Source organism: Cuculus canorus, chromosome 13 (genome assembly GCF_017976375.1).
Source record: "Cuculus canorus isolate bCucCan1 chromosome 13, bCucCan1.pri, whole genome shotgun sequence".
NCBI classification, from domain to species: Eukaryota; Metazoa; Chordata; class Aves; order Cuculiformes; family Cuculidae; genus Cuculus; species Cuculus canorus.
Genome location: NC_071413.1, coordinates 9,374,220 through 9,399,380, shown reverse-complemented (window position 1 = coordinate 9,399,380; position 25,161 = coordinate 9,374,220). Strand labels below are relative to the sequence as shown.

General features: G+C 50.5%; 1 protein-coding gene and 1 long non-coding RNA gene across 4 annotated transcripts in view; one reads left to right on the top strand and one right to left on the bottom strand.

Annotated features, from left to right (window-relative positions):
- Window positions 1-6,616, bottom strand: part of CSNK2A2 (casein kinase 2 alpha 2) — a 30,253-nt gene extending 23,637 nt beyond the window's left edge. For 2 of the 3 annotated variants that reach the window (XM_054078780.1, XM_054078779.1), the window contains exons 1-2: window positions 6,434-6,615; window positions 4,856-4,967 (exon numbers count right to left, since the gene is read on the bottom strand). In XM_054078780.1, coding sequence (XP_053934755.1) covers window positions 4,856-4,967; window positions 6,434-6,537 — 216 coding nt within the window. In that variant the 5' untranslated portion in view covers window positions 6,538-6,615. Of the gene's footprint in view, window positions 1-4,855; window positions 4,968-6,433 lie in introns of all 3 variants that reach the window. The other variant, XM_054078781.1, reaches the window with a different exon arrangement.
- A 5,383-nt stretch (window positions 6,617-11,999) lies between these two features.
- Window positions 12,000-20,818, top strand: LOC128853513 (uncharacterized). The gene is made up of 3 exons (XR_008452088.1): window positions 12,000-14,201; window positions 15,284-15,391; window positions 17,868-20,818. It is a non-coding gene; the product is annotated as an uncharacterized LOC128853513 (long non-coding RNA).
- The last annotated feature ends 4,343 nt before the right edge of the window (window positions 20,819-25,161 follow it).

Genomic DNA, 25,161 nt, shown 5'->3' with positions numbered 1-25,161 from the left:
GTGTTTAAAAGACAAGAGCTGTGTACCCAGCTCTCTTGCAAAAGGGCTCGTTTCAAGACTGCCAGAGGAGGAAGTGGGCCAGGGAGAGCTGATTCAGTGCATGCAAACGCAGGAAGAACAAGAGACACACATAGCTACCAGGAACAGGCATTGAACGGCTTTGGTAGAAGGTGACCGATGCAGTCAAAAGCTCCAGCCTGAGGGACCAACATCATCCAATCCTATTTCCCTGTGCAGTCCCTTCTGCTCACCAGCACGGGAGTAATTTCATCCCCCATCTAGAACATGCTGACAAGTGTGGGCTATAAAGCTTTCAGAGACACAAGAAAATTTACCAGCCACAGTGCTATCTCCCCTAAATGATTCTTCAGCCACTAGAGTGATAATTTTAGTTCAATACTGCAAGGACCTTGCTGCAGTGCCTGGTATGAGCAGCAGCTCTGGAGGTTCACACAGCCCAAAATGGGGAACAGAGGAAAATCAAAGCCAAACATACAAGAATGCACTTGTGAAACCATATATATGGTTGAAAGTTCCGGTGCATGGACTCAGCACAGAGGGACAAAAGTCACTAAAGGAGAAAAGGGTTATTTCATCACTGCTGCAGCACCTCCATTTTACTGGTCCCTCTCCTTCTGACTGTGTTCTTCCTCTAACCTCTGTCTGTATGCCTATGCAGATAGTAACCACACAAGGAGACAAAAGAGTCTCTTTATGTGATGGGCTTAATGCTTCACAGGCAAGCAGAGTGTACATAGACTCGCAGGTGCTCAGGAAAGCAAGACTCCTCCTGCGCAGAGCTGGCAATATGGATGCTGTAATTTCCACCTTGAGTGGAACTCAGATGGCAATAATCAGTACAAGAGAACAGGCTGTGAAGGATGCTGCAGTACAGCTGATGCTCACCAACAGCCACAACCGTACGTAACTAACAGCAGCACCTTCACCACAAACAATCACCCACAAAAGTAACAAGCAACGTAGAAAGCTTGTTTTTCGGCTTTTAGAGTGGCAACCTGCAATGCTGTTCACATCCTCCAGGAACACTGTCAGCCCAGCATGGACGATTCACTTTTAAGGCACACAAGGAGACTGGCAGACACTTTGAGCTGCATTAGCAGAAAAGCAAAACAAGAAGTTCATCAAAGAGACAGCAAAACGCGTGCAGACTGACCTCAATGGTCCACCAAAAATCTGTGTCTACGTAGTTAGATATGAAAGATCAGAGCTACACTATAGATACCTGCACTGGATGTAGACGATACGTGACTCACTGGAAACAAAGATGTCTTAAACTTCTTTTGTCCATGCCAAGGAATGTCAGAACTCATCCCAGCAGTCAAACCTTAGCATCAAATTTAAGCCAAACACAGAAGCACGTACAGGACATGTTCACACATTCCCTCTCCTTGGTCTGGCTCTCCCCTAAGCATGTGGGAAGCATGCCCACAGCTGCACTGAGGCCAGACAGATCAAAAAGCCCACAAGTGCCTCCTACACCAGCGAGGGACTGCAGGAGCACATCTGACTTATGCCCCGTGGCTTTTTTCACTGAATCTTTGCTCTCCGAGCAGGCTGAAAAAGTGAGGAGAGGTGTCCTCTGCCTCACTTTAAGATAAAAAGTTTTTAGAGAACACTTGACAGGGGGTGTCTGTGCCACAAACTAAGGCTCTGGCCTCACTGTCTTGCACACACTGTCTTACCCAACATGTCCCAATGTCTTGCTGCAATGGATTGAGAAGCAACCTGCTGGCTACATTTGCCTTTTCCTTAAAGGAGCTGCAGAATTTTCCTGGAAGTGACATTAAGAGCATCGTATTTGCAAAGAAAGGCGCTTAACCCAGGAAATGGCAATGTTCCTAGTCATCTGCATGATCTTAATTCTGCTCTTTTGCTGACACATGTTATGACCACAACTAATGCCATGAGCACATCCCATTTTCCTGCAGCATTATGCCTGGTCCTGCACTAGAGGTAGCAGAATAGAATGTCACTGCTGTGTACTGGCCAGAGAAACAGGCCATCTTGCTTTATGCAAGCCCAAAAGGCCTGGGGCACTGTGATACCAATCAGCCAGCCATTAGCTCCCTAGCCTTGTCCAATGCAGAAGTCTTCACAGGGCACTTAAATAAACAAGGCAAGTGGCTGCCAGAAGAGGAAGAGCAGTTATTTCATCTATGCAGCACTAGACTAGGACCTATGCTCTAGTCTCAGCTTTATTGAGGCTAAGTAAGGGACTTGCCCAAAGTCATACAGGAAATCTCTGTAGCTCAGTTCTGCATCAGAGAAAGGGTGATCAAATTTCCTGACCTCTCTGGAGGAGGGTACAAGATGTTCAGGTAGCACAACACCACAGAAGAGGATCAAAAAAGGCAGAGGAAGTACTTGCTGCATGCTAACTTGAGCTCAGTGAGGATAAGCTGCTTCAAAGAGCAAGGTTGGGAAGAGACACCAGGCACTTCCCATGAGGCACAGCTATTAAAACAGCGACTCTTGCTGAAAATCACTCTAATGCATAACATAAATCGTCATCTCAAAAAAAAAACAAAGAGAAAGGAGCAACTGTGTTAAACATCCATTGCCCGGCAACAGTCCTCTCCTTTGTCCCACCCTGTACAGCCACACAAAACCCTGAAGACTTTTGGTTACATTTCCTACATCACAGGATGCAGCCTGAATTAGGAGAAACAGAGACCCAGCCTCTTTGCTAAGGTTGCACTGCAGATATATGTAATTACATTTGCAATTAAGTTTGAGTCTAGCTACAGGAAACCAAACTTTCCACAGATCAGAGTGACGTTATTGCCACACTTCACAGGTCTTCATAACCTACACAACACGGTGCTCTGAAATTCACTTTTCACTGACCTGCTTCCTTCTGAGAAAAGTTCATCTTTATTTATCTGGACTTTCTGCTTTTCCTTGCCCATTCGCAGGAATGCCGTCTGCATGTTAATGCAAGTAAGGGGAGCCAGGGCAACCGGTGGCAACACCATCCGCTTCAAATCTGGGACAATCCAGTCCCCTGCTCGCAGGGCATTAAGGCAACATATTCAGGCCCCAAGGAGCAGAAGCACCCAGCTGCCCTCAGATGACTCTTGCCAGCTGACTCGCAGTCCAGTGCTGACAGGCTCCCTAGACATGACAAGAGTTTGTCTGCCACAGGGAGAGGAGCATTGCTCCGGGGGAGGCTCTGTAGGCTGGGAAGAAGCAAGGAGGAAGATTTCTGATGACTTCCCCTGCAGTGCCTTCTCAGCCTCGTGGTGCCTTTCTATGTGGGTCAATACCTACAGTCTCAACAAACCACAGCAGCCCTGAAGAGACCATCAGGGGCTCCAGAGCAGCATACAGAAGCGCAGTTTCCCCAGCATAGACACAAGCCATCAAGCCATGAAACCAAGCTCTGCACTGCCTACCTTTGACCATCCTCTCATAGTAGAAACTCCTGTCTGCCCCTGCTTAAAAAAAACCAAACTCCAAAACCACATAAAGCATTCAAAGGAGCGGGAGGCCCACACAGCATGTCAAGGACATGTGGGCCTCACCACTCTGCCTTAATGTCAGGCTCAGCCACAAGGGCTCTCCCAAATCACACTGTTGATCACCACCTTGACCACAGCCAAAGCAGAGGGTGTGGACCTCATCCCAGAGGCAGACAGGAGATCACACCTTGCCTAGGAGCAGTGACCAGACAAATAGTGACAAGTCCCCCTGGGAAGATCCCAAGGAAGCAGGTGGAGTGAGCAAGTGGGGAGATGACCAAAGACAAAACCAGACAGGCAGCCACACTGTTGGAGTGGATCTAGCAAATGCCTTAAAGCAGGTGAGACGCATGTCCCAGGTAGCTGTAAGTCTAAGTGGCTGCAAGGGTGGGTTAAGCTGAGACCTCCCTGCACGCTGTGGATCAACATGTGCCCGAATTCTTAGAACACCCATGGCCAGACATCAGCTCCCACGTGCTCCTGGGGAACAAGTGACAAGTGTTGCTGGTCCAACAAGTGACAGTCATAAGAGTCACCCAAGCCAAAACCAAAAGCACCTCTACTCTAATCTTTCATTTCTTTTTTTTAAAGCCCCCGTCTACTCCCAGATCACCAACATCAATGCTGCCAGGACAGTAGCCACAGCTCACTGTGAGCACAATGCTTCAGTACCAAACACTGCAGCAGCTCACCTCTGCATTCACCCATCCCAAACCACAACCTCTTACTGCTGCACAAAGGCCTCCACAGCCCAATCCCACTAAGGCCAACTCAGGAGAATACAGGTCACCAACACTGCCAGGCTTCAGGTGGCCTCTTTCAGTCTCCTCAAGTTTCCATGATGTTTTTGGTCTTCTTGTAGAAAAGTTCTTTTCCACATAAGATCCTCTAAAGGACTGAATATAAAATTTTGCCCGTTTTTTTTTTGTCTGCAGAGCATCCCACAGCCTGACTCCAGAAAGGCCACATGCCAGCTCTCTAGAGGTTAACAGAAGGATTCCCCCACCTCCAGGCGTCACATTCCTGCTGACATGGTAGTCCCTGGCTGTTTTAGACACGCATTGCCAGATAAGATTTACCAAACACAGGCCACACACGCTATACTGTTCAAACACCAGGACTCACGGCTCTCCTCCCCCAGAGCTCTCAGCCCAGAGATGTGCTGGACAAGAGACATGAAAATATCACTACAGCACATGGAACACATAGAACAGCAAATCCATTTCCAAACCCACCGTCCCAGTGTCCTCAATGAGACAAGAGTTTTGGGGTAAAGGAGGAGATCCAACAGTCCTTTGGCCCTTCCCATCCAGCTCCTTGCCCCCTCATTTCCAGCCACCACAAGCCCCTTACACCACCAACGGGACACTCACCTTGAGGATCTTCACAACGACCCTCTCGTTGTTAGTTATGTTGATGGCCTCGAAGACCTCACTGTACTTCCCTCGCCCAAGCTTGCGGACCAGCTGGTAATCGTCCTGATTGCTGTGGACACAGAGGAGAGAGGGGACAGAGGAAGAGGATCACTGACAGGGCAGTGGGCTGGGGACGGGGGGGCTCTCACAGCCTCTCTTAGCTACCCGTGTACACCCCAAAACAGGGAGGGGGAAGGGAATCACTAACAGGGCAGTGGGCTGGGGAAGGGGGGGCTCTCCCAGCACCTCGCAGTCTGGGACACTCCAAAACGGGGAGGGGATCACTGACAGGGCAGTGGGCTGGGGAAGCGAGGGTCTCTCCCAAATTCCCCCCAGCCCACCTGGCACACCCCAAAACAGAGGAGGGGGAGAGGATCACTGAGGGGACAGTGGGCCGGGGAAGGTGTGTATGGGGGCCTCTTAGCCCCTGAGGACACCCCAAAATGGGGAGGGGGAGAGGATCACTGACAGGGCAGCGGGCTGGGAAGAGGGGCTCTCAGCCCCTGGGGGCACTCCAAAATGAGGAGAGAATCACTGACAGGGCTGGGGGGGGGGGGGGCCTCTCCCAGTCCCTCTGGTACATCCCAAAATGGGGAGGGGGAGGATTACTGACAGGGCAACAGGCTGGGGCTCTTCCAAATCCCCCTCAACTCTCCTGGCACACCCCAAAACAGGAGGGGGGAGAGGATCGCTGACAGGGCGGTGGGCTGGGGAAGGAGGGAGCTTTCAGCCCCTGAGGACACCCCAAAATGGGGAGGGGGAGAGGATCACTAACAGAGCAGTGGGCTGGCAATGGGGGGGCTCTCCCAAATCCCCCTCAGACCCCGGGGACACCCCAAAATGAGGAAGAGGGAGAGGATCACTGACAGGGCTGGGAAGGGGGGGTCTCCTAGACTCCGGAACACACCAAAACGGGGAGAATTACTGACAGGGCTGGGGGGCTCCCACCCACTCCAGGACACACCAAAATGAGGGAGGGGGAGAGGATCAATAACAGCACAGTGGGATGGCCATGGGGGGCTCCCACCCGCTGAGACACCCCAAAACAGGGAAGGAGAGAGGATCACTAACAGAACTGGGAAGGGGGGGCCTCTCCCAGCTCCTTGACACACCCCAAAAGAGGGAAGAGGAGAGGATCACTGACAGAGCTGGGAAAAGGGGGCTCTTCCAGCCCCCGGGACACCCCAAAACGGGGAGGGGGAGGATCACTGACAAGGCTGGGATGGGGGGGACTCTCCCAGCCTCCGGGACACCCCAAAGCGGAGGGGTGGGGGGAGAGGATCCCTAACAGGGCAGTAGGCTCCCACCCCCTCTGGGACACCCCAAAACGGGAAGGGGATCACTAACAGAACTGGGAAGTGGGGGGCTCTCCCAGCTCTCCGGGACACCCCAAAACGGGGAGGGGGGCGATCACTGACAGGACTGGGGAGGGGGGTCCCTCCCAGCCCCCGGGACACCCCACAGCGGGGCGGGGGGTGGGGGCCGGGAAGCCGCCCCGAGGTGCGAAGGGAGGGGGTTCCCCGCGGGGCGCTTTACCCCCAGCTCGGGACGTGCGACTCGTAGTCCCAGTACTCGCGGCTCCTCAGGCTGTTCACCTCGGCGTACACCCGCGCGCGGCTGCCGGCGGCCGGCCCGGGCATGGCGGCGCCGGGCGGCGGCTGCGGGCGGAGGAGGAGGGCGCGGGGCCGGCGCGGGAGGCCGGCGAGGCGGGGCGCGGCGCGCAGGAGGGCGGCGGCGGGCGGCGGCGGGGCCAGGCCGGGGCGGCGCGGGGCGGGGCCGGCCCGGGGGCGGCGGCGGGGCCAGGCCGGAGCGTCCCGAGGCCCGGGCCCGGTGCCGGCGGCGGCGGCGGCTGCAGCCTGGGCCGGCCCCGAGCGCCGCGCACCAACCCGGAACGGGCGCCGCCGCCGGAGCCGCGAGGCCGCCCGCAGCGCCCCCTGGCGGCGCGGAGGAACACCACGGCGCCGCGCGGCACCTGCGGGCGGCTCCCGGCAGCGCTCGCAGCGCGGCGGCGGCGGCGGTGGAGGGCAGCGCTCGGCACGGCTCGGCACAGCTTGTCAGCGCTCGGCACCGCTCGGCACGAGTCGTCACCACTCAGCACGGCTCGGAACGCGTCGTCAGCGCTCGGCACCGCTTGGCACGTGCAGGCATCGCTTGGCACGTGTAGGCATCGCTCGGCACGTGTAGGCATCGCTCGGCATTGCTTGGCACGTGCAGGCATCGCTCGGCATTGCTTGGCACGTGCAGGTATCGCTCAGCACCACTTGGCATGTGTAGGTATCGCTCGGCACCGCTCGGCACTGCTTGGCATGTGCAGGCATCGCTCAGCACCGCTTGGCACTGCTTGGCATGTGCAGGCATCGCTCGGCACCGCTTGGCATGTGTAGGCATTGCTCTGCACAGCTCAGAAAGGCTCAGCACGGCTTGGCACGTGTAGGCATCATTCAGCATGGCTCAGCACATCTTGTCACCACTCGTCATGGCTCAGAACGTGTGTGCATCGCTTGGCATGGCTCGGAACGGTTCGTCACAGCTCGTCACATCTTGTCATCGCTCGTCACAGCTCGGAACATGGCATTGTCGTCGCTTGGCATGGCTCGTTACAGCTTGTCATCACTCATCACGATCTAGCACGTGTAATCATCTCTCAGCACGGCTTGGAACGTGTCGTCAGCGCTCAGTACTGCTTGGCACGTGTAGGCATCACTTGGCACATGTAGGCATCGCTAGGCATGGCTCAGAAAGGCTTGGCATGGCTTGGCATGGCTCAGCACGTGTAGGCATCATTCGGCATGGGTCGGCATGTCTTGTCACCACCCGTCACGGCTCAGAACTTGTAGGCATCGCTCGGCGTGGCTCAGAACAGCTCGTAACTTCTTGTCATTTCTCATCACGGCTTGGAACACATCATCATCATTGCTCAGCATGGCTCATTACATCTTGTCATTACTCGTCACAGCTCAGCACATGTAGGCATTGCTCAGCGTGGCTCGGAATGTGTAGGTATTGCTCGGCATGGCTCAGCATGTGTAGGCACCACTCAGCACGGTTCAGCATGTCTTGTCATCACTCGTCACGGCTTGGCACATGTAGGCATCACTCGGCACAGCTTGGAACATGTAGGCATTGCTTGGCACAGCTCAGCACATTTAGGCATCGCTTGGCATCGCTTGGCATGTGTAGACATCGCTCACCATGTGTAGGCATCATTCGGCATGGCTTGGAATGTATAGGCATCACTTGGCGTGGCTCAGAACGGCTCATCACAGCTCGTCACATCTTGTCATAGCACGTCACAGCTCGGAAAACGTCATTGTCGTCACTTGGCACGGCTTGTTACAGCTTGTCATCACTTATCACGGCCTAGCACGTGTAATCATCGCTCAGCATGGCTCAGAACGCATTGTCAGTGCTCAGCATTGCTCGGCACGGCTTGGCACATATAGGCATCGCTTGGCACAGCTTGGAACATGTAGGCGTCACTCAGCACAGCTCAGCACATGTAGGCATTGCTCGGCACAGCTTGGAATGGCTCGTCACGGCTTGTCACATCTTGTCATTGCTCATTATGACTTGGCATGTGTAGTCATCGCTCGGCACAGCTCGGAGTGTGTCGGCATTGCTCGGTAGGTGCAGGCATCGCTCGGCATCGCTCAGCACATGTAGGCATCGCTCGGCATGGCCCGGAACATGTAGGCATCACTCAGCACAGTTCGGCACGTCTTGTTGTCACTCATCACAGCTCGAAACTTGTAGGCATCGCTCAGCATGGCTTGGAAGATGTAGGCATCGCTCGGCACAGATTGGCACGGCTTGGCACGTGTAGGCATCACTTGTCACAGCTCATTTCGGCTCAGCACAGCTCATCACATCTTGTCATCACTTGTCATAGTTTGGCACATGTAGTCATTGCTCGGCATGGCTCGGAACGCATTGTCACTCCTTCCAGCTCATCATGCATCGTCATTGTGTTTCATGGCTAGTCCTGCGCTGTCACAGCTAATCGCAACTCGTTATGCCTTGTTCATGGCTCATCACAGCTCATTATGGCTCGTCATCCATCGTCATGTGTCATCATTTCTCCATGGCTTGTCATGGCTCGTCATGGCTCATCAGGCAAGACTTTTGCAGGATCTTTGGAAAACAAGTACGATGTGTTCAAAGTGCTCTCTTGCTCTCCCAGGGCACTTGGCACTGGCGGGAAAAGGCAAGCACAGCACCGACTCCTATGAAACCTGTCTTAGTAAAGCAAGAGGAAAATCGCCTGTCCTTAGGAAACTCTGCCATGTCCAGAGTCCAGCTTACTAGCCTCTTCCCACCAGAACCACAGGACAAAGATGAGCATCATCTCCTAGGATCTGGAGGCGATGCAGAAATGCACAAGCAAAGCAGTCAGTTCTTGCATAAACCAGAATTTATGACAGCAAGGTTGAAAGCGGCACCATGATACCGACGTGTGCTTTTTCACAGAGCTGCACCCCTGCGCAGCTGAGACATTCATCTCTCCCAGCAAATTCACGAGCCCGGGGCAAAATCCTGCATTAAAAGGGAGATTTGCATTCTTCGGGGTGCTGCTGTTTGGGCATAGGTCCTCAAATGTTGACCTGGCTGAAATTTTCCTGAAGGATCATTTTCCCAGTGGAGTACGCCAGGTTGTCAGCAGTTTCCTCACTGATGACATCTTCCTCGGTGCTTTCTGTGGGACACAGACAGGCCACCAAACTATCTTGCCAGACCTGATCTTTGCTGGAAAGCCAGCCAGCGTGCTGCCAGCTGCTCCAGCTGATGCCTCGGCTGCCAGGCTGAGGAACCAGGGCAGCCTATTGGTTTCTGATGCTGTCTGGCACTTTCCACAGCAAAAAGTCCTGTTTGCACTTACAGGGAAGTTTAGCAAGCTTTACCTACTTTCTCTGAAATGCTAGTGAGCCGCTTTCATTATTATTGATACTATTTTCAAATCAGGTCCAGCTGTTTCCCAGAGCAAAGTCAGGGAAAATATGGTTTTGGCAATTGAAAGCACCTGGACATCTTGTCCTGAAGGTACTTGAGAGCTCTGGAGTCTGGTGTTTGGCAAGGGACAAATCCTCCTGCAGAGACATGCTGAGTCTCTCGCTGACCTCTGAAAAGCTTTGTGCAGCTGGACAGAGGTATAAACTTATTGAAAACTGCACCCCGCATTCCTGCAGCTGCAAAGCCTCCAACACAACATTGCTGGATGCTCCAGAGATGCCGTCCCTGCCCACCGGCCTGTCACGGCTTCCTGGGGTCACTCAGTTGCCTCTGCCCATCCTACTGAACGAGGAAATACTGGCTGGAACGAGGAAATACTCTCAGGTTAGAGCATCACAGAACGTGGACCAGTGCAGAGACTGATGGTCTGGTGTTACAATTATCTCTGTGGTCTTAATCAACCAGCTCACACAAACACTGTTTTTAACACAGCTTCTAATTCATGACCCCATTTTAAGCTTTTTCATGGGATCTCTATCCCACCCTGCACACAAAGAGGACCTCCAGGCTGTGTCACATACGTGCTGTCTCCTCCTCATCTCAAAACGCTTGATTTTGGCATCAAGTTCTGTATGTGATGAAAATCCGTCAATGAGAGGTGTTCATCCCTGCCGCTGACAAGACCAGGACGTGTGGTTCTTCCCATGGATCGAATGCAGTTGTGACTCAAGATGCATTTTGAAGATGAGTTTTGACATGCTCTGGCCAGAGAAAGGGACCAGCATTGCCAGGGCGCTGATTTGTCTTCTGTTAATGCAATTAGGTTGACTCGCATCCCTCATCCCAGAAAAGCTACAGAGATGCATCATCGGCCACGTCATCAGCTTTCGGGGGAGAGATGCACTTTTAAGCAGATCTGCCACCCACTGCTGTTGGTCCTGAGCATCCAGCCCAGGGAAGGCAGAACATGTCGCTGTGCCGTGGTCTGGATCCAGCAACAGGGGCATTTAGAGAGGATGCTCCACACCTTCGCCAAGCTCCTAAAATTAGGCATGCCTGTGGGGGCGGCTGCCTCCAGGACTGATGCTACTGTTCCCCCTGGTTTTACAGCCAGACCATGATAAAGCAAAGCCTCTAAGAGGAAGATTGCAGCGTCACAGGCAGAGAAACCCCACTGTGGTGCAGATGCACCCCAAATGTCAGCTGGGGGATAGAAGCTTTGCTGCCCAGCTGATGGGCTGCATCCCACCTGGCATGTCTGGTGAGGAGCAGTCAGGACACAGTGCCTCACCAGGGGCCTGTCCCTGTGCCCATGTCCCCCTGCCCCCCATATCCCATGCATGGCTGTGTCTGTGTGCCCATGTGCCCTGTGCCCCTGTCCCCGTGTCCCCCCTGTCCCATGTTTCCCCATGTGCCCATGTCCCCTGTGCCCTTGTCCCTGTGTCCCCCTCATCCCATGTCCCCTCGTGTCACATATATGGCCATGTCCCCATGCCCGCTGTGCCTCTGTCCCTGTGTCCTCCCCATCTTGCGTCCCTTCATGTCCCATGTATGTCTGTGTCCCTATGACCCCTGTGCTCATGTCCCTCTGTCCCATGTCCCTGTGCCCCCTGTACCCCTATCCCATGTCCCCCTTGTCCCATGTCCCCCATGCCCCCTGTGTCTCTGTCCTGTGCCCCCATGTCCCTGTGCCCCTGTCCCATGTCCCTCTGTCCCATCCCTGTGCCCCCTGTGCCCCTATCCCATGTCCCCCATCTCATGTCCCCCTGTCCCATGTCCCTGTGCCCCCTGTGCCCCTGTCCTGTGTCCCCTTGTCCCCTTGTCCCCTTGTCCCCGTGCCCTCTGTCCCCCGTCCCATGTCCTCATGTCCCCATGCCCCTGTCCCCCCATCTCGTGCCCCCGTCTCGTGTCCCTGTGCTCCCTGTGCCCCTACCCATGTCCCCCTGTCCCTTTGTCCCATGTCCCCCTGTCCCCATCCCCTGTCCCCCTGTCCCCGTCCTCTGTCCCTATCCCCCTATTGCGTGCCCCCGTCCCGTGTCCCCATGTCCCCCTTGCCCCTTGTCCTGTATCCCCATGTCCCCTGTCCCGTGTCCCCATGCTCCTATCCCGTGTCCCGTGTCCCCTGTCCCCTGTCCCGTGTCCCCATGCTCCTATCCCGTGTCCCCTGTCCCCTGTCCCGTGTCCCCATGCTCCTATCCCGTGTCCCGTGTCCCCGCAGCCCCGGTCGCTGCCGGCAGCGGGCGGTGTCGGGCGGCGCTGCGGTGGCCGCGGCTGCGGGCTGGGCAGGATCCCGAGCCCCGGTGCCCCGGGTGGCCCTTGTCCGAGCTCCGCCGAGCCCCATTGAGGCTCAGCCCGCCCCGAGCCGAGGGGGGAGCCCGAGCATCGGTGCTGCGGGCGGTCCGAGGCGCACGATCCCCCCGGAGCTGGCACGGTTCGGCTCTGGAGCGGGGACAGCGGCTGTGGGGCTGCAGGTGCAGGATTTTGGGGTCTGGCTGCTGCTTCGCTGCACGGAGACCTGACCCTGCTCCGCTCTGACCTCCTGAGGTGGGCACTGAGCTGGCAGGAGGTGAGCAGCCAAGCTCCCCAGTTGGAAATGTGGTGAACAAAGTACCCCAACAGCCTCCTGCACTTGGGCTTTGCAGTGGCGATGTGTCCAGAAGAGGCTATGAAGATGATGCGAGGGCTGGAGCACCTCTGCTATGAGGGCAGGCTGAGAGAGCTGAGGTTCAGCCGGGGGGAGTCTCCGGGGAGACCTCAGAGCAGCTTCCAGTAATGAAAGAGGCTACACGAAAGCTGTGTGGGGGCTTTTTACAAGCACATGGAGTGATAGGACAAGGGGGAATGGCTTTAAATTGGAGGGGGAAAGATTTAGATTAGACATTAGGGAGAAATTCTTCACTGAGGATGGTGAGGCACTGGCACAGGTTGCCCAGGAAAGTTGTGGCTGCCCCATCCCTAGAGGTGCTCAAGGCCAAGTTGAATGGGACTTTCAGCAACCTGACCCAGAGGGAGGTGTCTGTGCCCATGGCAGGGGGGGTTGGAACTGCATGATCTTTAAGGTCCCTTCCAACCCAAACCATTCTATGATTCTATGATGAGCTTTCAATCTAGACACCAGCTTGCAAAAACATGCTGCTGGTCTTATAGGTGTAAGAATGTGGGCTGCTTTGCCATTCCTGCACTCAAGAGCAAAGACCAGGCTGCTTCCTGTTCATCCTCCTCCAGCTGCGTGACAGCACTGTGTTCTCCTGAACAGCAAGTGCCAGGGAGCTCTGGGATGAGTTAGCCCACATAATGCAATTTAAAGTAGAAGTTAAATATGGAGGCTGGTGCCAAAAAAGCCGGAAACTTGCCCAAGGCTGTGCCAGGTCTGTGACAGGATGCTCTGCTCTGCTCCTCTCCTCTCTCTTGGGGAAGTTCACGTGGGCTCAGAGTGATGTGCACCCACACTCAGGTACCTTGGCTGAGTGCGTATTGCTCTCTTCCTTCTTGCTGGAGCTGTGAACAGGCTTTTGGAGCCGATTTTTACCTCCTGGTGTGAACATTGCCTTTTCACAAGAGCCACAGTGAACAGAAGCTCTGGACCCTTTGAGGTGGAGCTGCTTTCAGCAAACATCCTGCACTGGATTTTAGCGACTGCCTAAGGAGCTGCTTTCCACTTAGTCTCAGACTGAGCCCTTAGGAACTTTGCTTTAGAACGGGCAGGCACTTGCCCTCTGCACAGCGGTGCCTGCCTCGCTGTGTCCCCACATCACAGTGAGCTGCTCCCAAGGGCTGGCAGCTCTCCTGAGAGCATGGTCCAACCTGCCCGTGCTGCAGTGAGCTCAGCTCCTCAGGGTGTCTGACCCAGGCAGTGGTAGGAGACCCCATCTGTCCTACACAACAATTAGCATCTTTGCTACAACGAGGTGTTTTACCTGCCCACGGGAAGCTGCCACGTTGGCTTTAACCTCTAGCCCTGAACTGAAAGTCCTTGCGTAGGAGGGCTTTGTGGGTGGATGGGAGGACAGATGAGGTCAGCCCATGCATGGCCCTGAGTTACCTCTGCTCCGGAGAGGCCGCTTGTCCTTGGTGTAAGCTGGAACCCTGCTAACGTGACCATTGAGATTATTTTCTTTTCGAATACAGAAACACGTAGCAACACTTGGCCAGTGCTGGCTTTCTAACAGCGTGTGTGTTGTTCTTTGGTGGTTGCAGAGGTGGCAGGTCCAAATGCAAGTTGCATGGTGCAATGGACTGTTTTGTAGGGCTGGCAGTGGAACGGAAATGTGAAATGGCTAAGTGGGAGCTGACTGAGATGAAGGATGAGATTCAGAGGATAAAGGAAGGCTTGGAGCAGACCTTGCAGCATCTTGAGGTGTGGCTCTCCGAGACCCTTACAATCACCAAGGTGTCAAACAGTTTTGCTGCTTTCCACACCTCTTTCAACATGCTGTCCCTCAGGCAGTGAGACAGGCTTGCTTGGTGAGGGCTGTTCCTAGCAGAGCATTGCTGTGAGTGGTCCTGAGTTGACAGTGGGAGCCAGAACTGTCCTCTCATCTCACTACTTTCTTGACGACAAGTAGGTGAACAGAGATCAGAGCCTCCCAGTCTCTAAAGATGGGCATAATAATACAGGTGAGGTGAAGATTTTTGGTAGAGAAGCTTAAATCTACAGTGTGAGATGAAGAAGTCAACACTGGAAAGAAAAACCTCCTTTTTGTCAACTTCCTGAAGGGGTGCCTTTTATGCCAGGCATATTTTTCATTCTAGCAGCTCCCAGAAGCTTCCCAATTTGGCTGGGCTCCATGTAGTCCTCTCCAGGGGACCCGTCCCTGTGCCCATGTCCCCTGTGCCCCTGTCCCGCCGCGTCCCATATCTGGGACCAAATACCTCTCTGCCTTCCCACTAACTTAACAGTTCAGCTGGGAAGTTGGCCTGACACACCAAGAGCAGCAATGCCCTCATTAATGTTTGGCTGCTGCCTGAAGATGGGGTTCATGCTTTGCATTTTACACCCCAGGGAAAAAAATCCAGTAGGAAATAGCTTTGGTGCCAACTTGCACAGGCAAATACCTTTCTGACATAACCTGTGACATTTGAAAAGATGTATGAACTGCAGCCGGTACTCTGAGTCTCTGCTCTGATTAGTGAAAAGTGCTTCTCAGCTGAGTGTATTTGCTTCTTTCCCATCAGCCTTTCTGCCTGGGTCAATCCCAACCTCTGGCTGCTGCGCCATGGGCTGTGCTGCAGTGTGACACACAGGATATAGCAAAGCAGTAGCTGTGTGACCATGGCATGATGCTGCCTTCTGCAGGGGACAAGTGGTGCCACAGAATTCCTTTGGGAGCAAAGTTCCCGTACCACCAGCTGAGACCAAGCTGGAGAAGTAGAAGGGTTGCTTTGCAGGCTGGGAGCTGTTGCTGTGCACACTGATACTGTCCTGTTCTCATGTTCCAGGAGAAGCTGCAGAATGCCATGGCAACAAACACGTCTCTGATGAAAGACATCTCCCAGAGGAAGAAGCTGCTGAAGAGAACTGAAAGATAAACTGCTCTGGTGGAGAAGGTAAGAGAGAGAACTGGGCACCCCTGGGACTTTGCTAGGGAGGACTCTCTGGAGGTACTTCTTGCAGTATGTCGGATCACGATGCCCATTCAAGACCAGGTGCTGGTGGAACCACGACCAGCCCGTGTCCTTGACTCGTGGGCTGTGGGTCAGCTAGCTTGGTGACACCAGTCCTTTCCTGCTTTGCTGGTCGCAGAGGAAAGCAGCACTGCCAAAGAAACACAACCTCTGTGGCAGCTCTCACGGACAGCGCGGAACCCTCCCCGAGTCCAGCCTGAGCCTCTTCCTTTGCCCAAAGGACCAGCTGCCCCCTAACCACTGCTGCTGGGAGACAAGCGCCTCTTGGGAGGAACTGCAGCCTCCCAGCAGACTGGCCATAGCCTCACAACTAATGAGTTTTAAGCCCCATGGCTAATGAAGCCAGCCTGACTTTGCACGGAGACAAAGCCCGATGCCTGCTGCCAGCTCTGCCCACAGCTGAACATGGAGCTCTATGAGCTTGCACAAAGCCTCCCTTGTGCAGAAGGAGATCCAACCAAACAAGCGATCCCCTTGACTGCATGTTCCATCATTTATATTATTTGCTGAATTGTTCCCACTACCTGGGAAAATCTAACAAGTAAAAGCATCTGATAAAAATCGATTGACTACAGTTAAAAAACCAGTGCAGCCAGACCAGTCTGTACAGCGGTACAACCATGCCCTGTTCTGTGGGTGTTACAGCCTTGATAGTTTCTTCCATATTAAGGATAAGGATACTTCAATCCTAAGGCTGTATCACCAGCTATGTTTTGTGTACGAAGGAAGGCAGGTCAGAGGACAAATAGTCTCTAAGCTGAGTCCTTCTAGCAGCGGATGATGTAGTAGTCCTGGAAGTACAGCCGCACTGGTAGAGAAGGGCCCAGGACCAAGATGATCCCACACTATCGTGTTACTGTAGCAGCCATCAAAAAGCTGTTTCCACAGGCAGGGCAGTGAGATCTGTCAGGAAAAGCAAACAGCAGTTACTAGCAGAAGTCTGGTCAGTTGGTAATACGATTCTGAAAGAGATGTGCATGCCCTTAACTGGAGGACAGATCCATATTGAATTAGCTTTTCTATTATAAGGATGATGACTCAATTTATTTCTAAAGGGTGCCCTTGCTAAAGGGTTCTGTGTCTGTGTGCTTCATAATAAAACAATTAGAATGCCCGTTAATGCTAAAATCCTACAAAGCTAGCACAGAAAGTAAAAAGAAAGGGTCCTTCCATTCCCACAGAGCTAAGAGCTGCCACATATATAGGCATTATGGGAATGGAAAGAATTTGGAAGAGATTAGATGGGAAGGATTACAGATGGCCACAGGTTTTGCGCTTGGAAACCATCACTGTTTGACAGATCATTACACTGGGAAACCTACCCCCAGATAATGCTCAAAAGCTTTCCAATTAGTGGCACTCTCATTGGAACTCAGGTGACCTGGTGCAGCCTCACCAGGCTGGTTACAAAACCCTTCCAGCTCTGGTCTTACTCTCTGAGACTGGAAGTTCAGGTATAAATGGCTCAAAGATCTGATTTATGTTTTCTCACCCCTCCACGATGTGTTATGTTGGCAAAGCTTCCAGAGAATGAGAAGGTGCCTTCCTGATGGACTTAAAAACAAGGATTGCTGGATGCTTGGCTGGTTTTAGTGATAGAAATTAGGGATGCTTTATGCGACACAGCAGGAATTATACTGCCACAGAGCACTCCATCCTGAAACCGATCCTTTGCAGTCTCACCTGTTTTATTCATGTCAGAAAATCAACACCAACAATTATAATTACCAGCCTAAAAGTACAATTTTTGTGCTTGAATTGTTAAGTATCATTAAAATAACAGTAATGAGAGCTCTGTAATCAGTGCCTTGATAGATTTATGTTTGCTGGCAGATTTCTTATTTTAATGTCAATCTTCCCATACCTGAGATAGCATAGCAGTAAACATCCCAGACCACAACATCTTCAGTGAGATGGCAGTTAGATACTGGAAAAAACAAGATCAAGAGTCTGACATGAACTGTCCTGCGTGATCATGTTTTGTATTGGCTCTATACAATAGCAGGTGAGACGTAGGTGAGTGAGCATGAAGGAGCCAATACTAGTGGGACATCATTGACAGTTTTCTTAAGTTAAAAGGAATTCAAAAGGGGAAAGAAAGCTTTTGGATTCACAGCTTCTGCCAGGCCACCAGTCTATGGCACTGTTCTCATTAAGTGGAACAAAACTGAGCTGGTCAGCCAGGAGGTCTGTCCTCAGTATGATTTTTCCTGCCTTATTAATCTGTTTTTCTGATGGTCCCATCATTTTGGTTTAAACAGCAAGGATGAGGAGTATACGAAGAGAAGTCTCCTTAATGCCTGGGCCCTGTAGCACTACTGGCTTCACTGGAAGTCACAACACAATGTTCCTAGTTTAAGTGATGGTGTTATCTGTGACACACATTCTTCTGTCCTAGGAGCAGACTGATGGCTTTTCCAGTTTCTGCTTTCATCCCTGCGTACATCCAGCTATTCTGCCTCATCAGTGTGAGAATATGAGAACTCCTCAAATTTGCATGTGTAACATATCCCTGATCCCTGCGGGAACTGAGCTGTTCTACCACCTGCAGAGCTGCGGGATGCCTGAAGACATCAATGACTGGTAGAGCTTCCAATGACTACTGCAATAGTTTGCACTGCAGAACAGGGTCATACTTAATGGCTTCTGAGAGAAAGCCGGCCAGGGCCAAAGTGTAGTGTACAGATACGTCTACGAACAATTCTGTAGCCTGGCACGGCCTATTTATATTTGCTGAATTGCCTCAGTGCCACTTTCCTTCAGGCATGCTTACCTTTTCTCTGCCCCCACTCTGTTTCCTAGCCACTGTTTCCTAGGTCCTGGGAAACTAAAAATTTTCTTCAAAGGTCAGCTAATGGTCCCTCCTCTAACCATTGACATTTCTAGCTTAATCCAAAGCTTACTTTGAACCCAGCCTAGTAGATTGTCAGCGTGGGCAGAAGGTCAAGAACTGCAAGAACTCAAGCTACTAATGCAGTGGCGACCTGGCCACTCAGCACTGCTGATACAAGCATGCTGGAGTGCTAATCTAATCAGCTTGTGAAGCTGGACTGTTATTTTGCAAAGTGATTCCTTTCACTAGGAACTCACATCAGTATTTAAAACCTTTTAACTAAGTCGCAACTCCAAACCTTTTTTATTTTGGTCTAGATGCTGGTCTCAACACATGGCACCCAGCTTGGGTTGGGATGTGTAGGGAAGTAGAGCGGATCTCCAAATCTTAGCTGCTTCAAAAAAGCTGAGTTTATGTGACTGAGAACTCACTGCCATGATGAAGATGGCCACTATTGTGACCTACCTCACAGAAACACACCGAGAGAAGGAACACAGCCAGCAGGGTTGTAGTAAGGGCTTGTCAACCTGTTTGTTTACAGAGCACAGAAAAATGGGAAGAAGCTTGATAAATTGTTCCCGGTGCATTGTTAGTAATAAACATCATGATTAATTGCACACAGCAAGATAATGTGTTTTATACCACTCAGCCCACCAAAGCCAAAGGAGATGCTCCAAAAGCACACACAAATGAGTGAGGGGAGCATCTTGTACAACAGCTCAAGTGACTTATGGTAACATGGTTCATTTCTAAGACCCCGGCACTGAGTGATGGAGCTAGGGAGGAGGCTGCTCTGAACTGCTGCCTGAAATGAAGTCTAAGCCTTCAGACACTGCCCAGATCTGCATACTTTGATACAAGGTCTGTTTTAACCCCTCCTTTGCATCTTCTACTCTGCATACATCAGAAATCTATTCATACAGGAGTAGAACTTTAAAAATGGCCTTCTTAAGTCAGACTCTCTGACCACACTGAGGGCACTGAAAATAAGCAACTTGCTTCTGGTTTTCATGAGTGCTGAGTGCTATCAGATGCCATAAAAATATATAAGGCCATTTACTTGGCTCCCAATGTGTTGGCCTAAGGAGCCTGACTTAATGATTTTATAGTTTTATGATTTTATGAACTACTTTTTTTAAGCTCAGCAAAAGCTCTTATCACCAAAAGATTGACACAAGGGTCCTTCAAAAATGTTTGTGATTTTGTAGGGTGTGAGTCATCATCGGAGTGTCACAGTGCTGCCAGTCCTGACCTTTTCACTTAAGAGTCTTGGTATTTACACTGCTGCCTTCTCAAGCAGTAAAACTGCAGCAATCCTGACTTGTGTACCCACTCGACGGCTTTCACTGGGTGACAGGTGACCATGTCTCTCTCCGAGAGGCTTTTGGGCTAAAACACATGATTATTCTTTACCTTTCTGAATATGCATGTGATGATGAACAACCTCCCAGAGGCACTGATGGAAAGAAACCTATTCTGGCTATTTATAGATATAAATAAGATCCAATTTCCAGCTGAAATAGTAAGCAGTGGTTTGGAATCTGCCTTCTTCCTTGACAGCTCCTGGAGATGCTCACAGTCTGGGTTTCCTGGACCTTCCGAAGATTTTGGGGTGAAGGAGCAGAGCTGGTGATGTAAAATATATTCCCTGATGGGGAATACCAACTCCTGCCCTCTGTTTCCTGCAGTCTCCCCTCTTCGATCCCTCCTTATAGAATGGACAAGATTTAGATTTGCTGAGGCTACAGTGCTGTTTCTGAAGAGATTGTTCCCAGCAATACAAACCACATGCTTACAGAAACTTTGACGCTTTTAAATTAACGAAGTTATTTCATTTCTGTCAGCACCTTGCTCTTCCTTTGAGACTATGCTAAAATGTAAAGCTTGCTCATTAATTACTTCAAATGTCAAGGTTTAATTACAATGCCTCCAAATTAAATTTCAAGCCAGTCAGATTTCAGAGCCATACAGGAGACAGACAGACATACTCATAGCAAGTTAATCCTTCAAAAAAGATGATGATGATGATTAATGTAATTGATTTCCTGGCAGCAGTATTTCGTCTTTCAGACACAGAGCACATTAACTGGAGTGTGAAGAAGCCAGTGTTGTACCTGTCTAGCCGTCTGTGGGCTGGGGTATTCCACTTGGATCACAACTGCAAAAGTGAGTCTGTGTTCCTGCAAGAAGAGGAGGAGTAAAATCAACCCTCATTGCATAGCTCCAGTGAAAACACGCACCCATCCTGTTGGATGGATGTCCGTCCCTGTGGGTGAGGTAAAGGTCCATTGAAAATCAAACCGCATGGGGGCTGGTTGTCACAGCAGAGCTGAAAATTTTCCTGTAGGCACATTGGATTCCTGGACACCCTCGGAGCCAGAGATGAAGGCAACACCTGCGGTTTGTTAGAATCATTCTAATGTGAATGTCAGTGTTCCTATAGCCATATCCCCTATTTTTTCCAGATTCAGAATTTTGAGACCATGACCTCAAACACAAGATACCAGCTACAGTGTTGATGTACTCACTTAAAGCTGATAAATAATTTTTGGCCCTTGTCAGCCATGAAGGGGTATCAGGCTTAGTTATGAAAGCGTGACTGTAGTCCTGGGTACCAAGAGAAACCTGCTAAAATCTGGCAGCTTTAGATTTCAGCAAAATCAGGTGTTGGAAAGTCTTATGGAGATTAGCTGCTAGCTGTAGGTATTTCCCTGGAGGACAAAAGGAAATGCCTTTCTACAGCCCCTGCCATGCATATTCAGAGCCCAACATCGGGCTGGAAGCTTCCGAATCTGTAATTTAAATGGCACCAGTCCCAGTTTCCCTTTTAAAGCTGTAGTGGTCTGAAAGAACTAGAATGTTTGGTCAGTCAAGGTGGCAAGTGTCTGCTAGGTGACAAGTACAGCAAACATTGCCTTGTCACTGACTCCACTAGAATGGGAAAGTTTCATCTTCCTGACACTTTCAGCAGTGAAAAAGGATGAAGCATCTAAGCAAAGTATCCTCTGATTATATTCTGGCAACTATAATCTTACATTCCTCTTAGCTGCTGTGTCTGTATCAGAAACTTACATTTAATTTAGACTGTCTTAATATTGAACAGTCAGGTTTCAAAAGACTGTGGTATTTTTCAGCTTGCAATATTTACTTGCTTCCTTAGACCTCCAGTTCTGGAGCCAGATTTCAGTCGGGGGAAAAATTAGTACAATTTGGAAACTTAAAAATTGCTAAGACTTAGACATCAGATTAATGCTAGGAAAAAATCTAAGACCTGCCGAAAAAAACAACAAACTATGACTCCTAAGCCAGAATCATGACTTTTAGGGCCCAATCCATTATTATCTAAAAGATATTGTTGTCAAAGCTGTGGTTTAGCTCATAAAAATATTTGTTGTTCTAGGGTTAATAGCACATCCTGGGGTTAATGGATTCTGTAAACTCCTGTGTTTTGGTTATTTTTAAAAACCAGTAAGCTGGAGAGTGCTTTGTTAATGAACTTCCCTGGAGAGCAGACACGCTAACACTTGATACCTTTTTGGCTTAGAGGATACGACAAGGACACAAAGCTCCTCAGTGCACCTTGGAAAATGAGAGAACAGCAATGACACATTCTAAAGAGTTCTGTGCAGCATCCTGCTGACCGCTCTTACCTTGGCAGAGGACTTTCGCCATCATCCTTGTGCCACTGCCACCACCAGGCTTGAGACTTGGGACAAGTCTAACCTGCACCCTGCCCTGATGGATCCCCTGCTGCAGGGGCAGTTGGGTTTTATTTTTCATGTAGACTAAAACTATAATATCAACATTAAGTATTAACACAAATTCAAATGCTTCCAGGGAATTCACAGTCATTCCCCTGATGCGTCTCTTGATCAGACAGGGATTGTCTGGGTGATTTCTTGAAACTTCTTTTGAGAAACTGCCCATGCTGAGATAAGGATCATGCTTAGAGAGTGATCTGAGCATATACACAAGCCACCTTCTTTCTGGGAGTCATATAGCCATGTAAGTGTGGCAATGAATCATGGAATAATTTGGAGGTGACTGGGCTCAGCATCCTACCCAAAGCAGGGCCAGCTTTGAAGTTAGAGCCAGACCAAGCCAAGAGGTGACATTATCCTGAGCTCAGTGCTGCATAATGCAAGATTAACTGGAACTGGCGTGTGTCTGGCAGGCTTCAGGCATGGTTGGGGCAGGGGCATTGTCTGCACCTCACTGTGCTGATACGCCTGCTATCTCCTAAGATTGCACTGAAGGGTTTTGCAATTTTCTTCTCCCAGCCTAAACAGGGAAAGGTCTTGGCACTGGCAAAAAAAAAAAGAAAAAAAAAAAAAAGGAACAGAAAGGATGCTTTTTACACAAGGCGCGAGAAGAAAACGCCAAGACGAACTACCTATTTGGAAAACAACTTTAACAGCTGTCATTAGATCCTGTGATATCCTGGTACAAACAAAAAAGGAAAAGATGTAATTAAAAGGTTAAATGCTGTGAAGCAAACAAGCAGAGATACGGAAAACTTGCCATGATTAGGAGAATGATAACCATCACCTAGTTTTTCTGCAGAGAGATGGGAGCAGGAAAATTCTTCAGACAAGGCAAAAATGCCAATAAAATCAAACTGCAACTCTGAGGAGAGTGTTGGCCTTTGCGGGGCTGGGCAGGGTACTCTGCTGGTTGTCTCAGGCAGAGCAAAGGAAGAAACTGAGCCAGAGCTAATGAAAAAGCCAGGTAAATTGCAGACAGAAAATAGCTGCCAAACCCTCCATGTAAGCCTAAAGGTTCAAGAAAGCAATAAATGGTAAAAGCTACTTCTCACAGCCCTCAGAAAAAAGAGCATTAGATATCTTTCCTGTCACAATCTACTCTGGAGCACGCTGAAGCATTGTGTTGGGGCAAGGAAAATAACTAACCACATCAGGGTGCAATGTCAAGGTGCGCTTTGCACTGCTGAAGTAAATATGCACTTAGGTGGATGCTGTGAGAGAAACCCTGATGTCAAACAAGGTCCTCTCACTTCTTTTGCCCGACATTGTCATTGACTATGCTCTCAGAAAATCCACTGATGGAGCCAGCAGCCAGCAGCACCTGCCTCAACTTTCAGACAAAGAAGGTCTGGATTTTTTTGGCCTTAGGATTCACTGTACATGCACAACTTGAAAGGCAAAGATAGGAAAACACATGAAGCCTAGCTATGAAAACAGAGAGAATCTCAGTTCCTTTGAATTCCACCTGCACATTAGGGCACACTGATACAAACCAATTCTCGTGCCTTGACAGTGGTGTACAAGGTACCGGGGTAAAAATGTACAAGCCAACAGTGGCAGCTGCTTCCTGAAGATTAGAAAGGCTTGTTCCTTCAAGATCTACAGCCCTCTAAGGCTGTGTTCTATCTTCACGTCTGGAGGTAAAAGCTGGAAATACCCTGAGAGTCGGGACAAACACACTGGTTCCCTCCAGTCCTCCCAGTGACTAGTATTTCATTTTGTGATGGGGATAGCAGGCGGTGGAGGCTGATCCAGGGAAGCTGCCACATAAGAATTCAGTGTCTGACTGCCCCCACAGAGCATGCAGTCTGAATGCCATCCTATATGCTGTCAGAGCTAGACCCTGAGCACACTCCTAGCTATTAACACTCTTTCACAGATATCGTGGAATTTAGCAAGCTGAAGGGTGTGCAAAGAGCACTGTGCAACAAGCAGAGATGGCAGAGCTGTGCTTATTCCCCGTATACGCCGGACAGAACAGAAAAAGTTCAGATCCAGAAAGGAGCAATGAATGAATCACAAGAGATAAATCCCACTAAAGCCAATATGAATGTTGCAGCCCATTAATTTCAGCAGGAAGTTTGGAGATTAAATTGGTTGTTGAGTCTGGGCCCAATACCACTTAAAATAAGACAAATGATTGGGAGGGCAATCAGCTGCCATAAAGGTCACTGGGGCTTAGAGGTGCAGCAGCAGCAGATCCCCTGCTCCTCCTGAGCAGCAGCTTTGTTCATAAATTACTGTGCAACGGTCGCAGACCCACAGAGAATGGTGCCAGCAGCTGGGGAACTGCCAAGAGGCTTTGCATGGGGGAAATGACATGGTTGAAGCGGGGAGACTAAAAACTGGAGAAGAAAGTAACATACACAGTTCCCTCAGGTATGGGATGGTTCATTCTGGATGAGTGTTTGAAGAAGAGATACGGCTGCTAAATAGTGCTGGAATTTACTCTCCAGCACTAAGAAATGATGTTTTTTCTTCTCAGCCCAGACTCTGTGTGTTCCTCTCTTGCTGGCTTTGTCACAAGTTACTGCATGCAGCTTGGCTGTGCAGAGGGTGTGTGCTCCAGCCAGTACAGCCCACAACTGCCCAGCTAACACAGGGTGGTTTAAAGTCTCATTTTTGGGATAATCATGATGCATACGATACTGCTGAATCAGATACTGCATTTTGATCCCTAAAACACCAGTGTTATGCTTTCAGGAGACAACAGCCCAAAAAGGTGCCAAGGAAAAGCTGTAAAGTAAATACTCTCCAGATAGGGAATTAAGCCAACACATTAAGTTACTGCAGCTTCTAAGTGCAGACAGTGCAAGAATTATAGAATCATAGAATAGTTTGGATTGGAAGGGACCTTAAAGCCAATCCAGTTCCAACCTCCTGCCATGGGCAGGGACATCTCCCACTAAATCAGGCTGCCCAAGGCCCCATCCAACCTGGCCTTGAACACCTCCAGGGATGGAGCATCCACACGTCCTCTGGGCAACCTGGGCCAGTGCCTCACCACTCTCATTGTGAAGTAATTCCTCCTAATGTCCAGTCTAAATTGACTGTTGATTCTAAATCTGCCCCTCTCCAGTTTATAGCCATTGCCC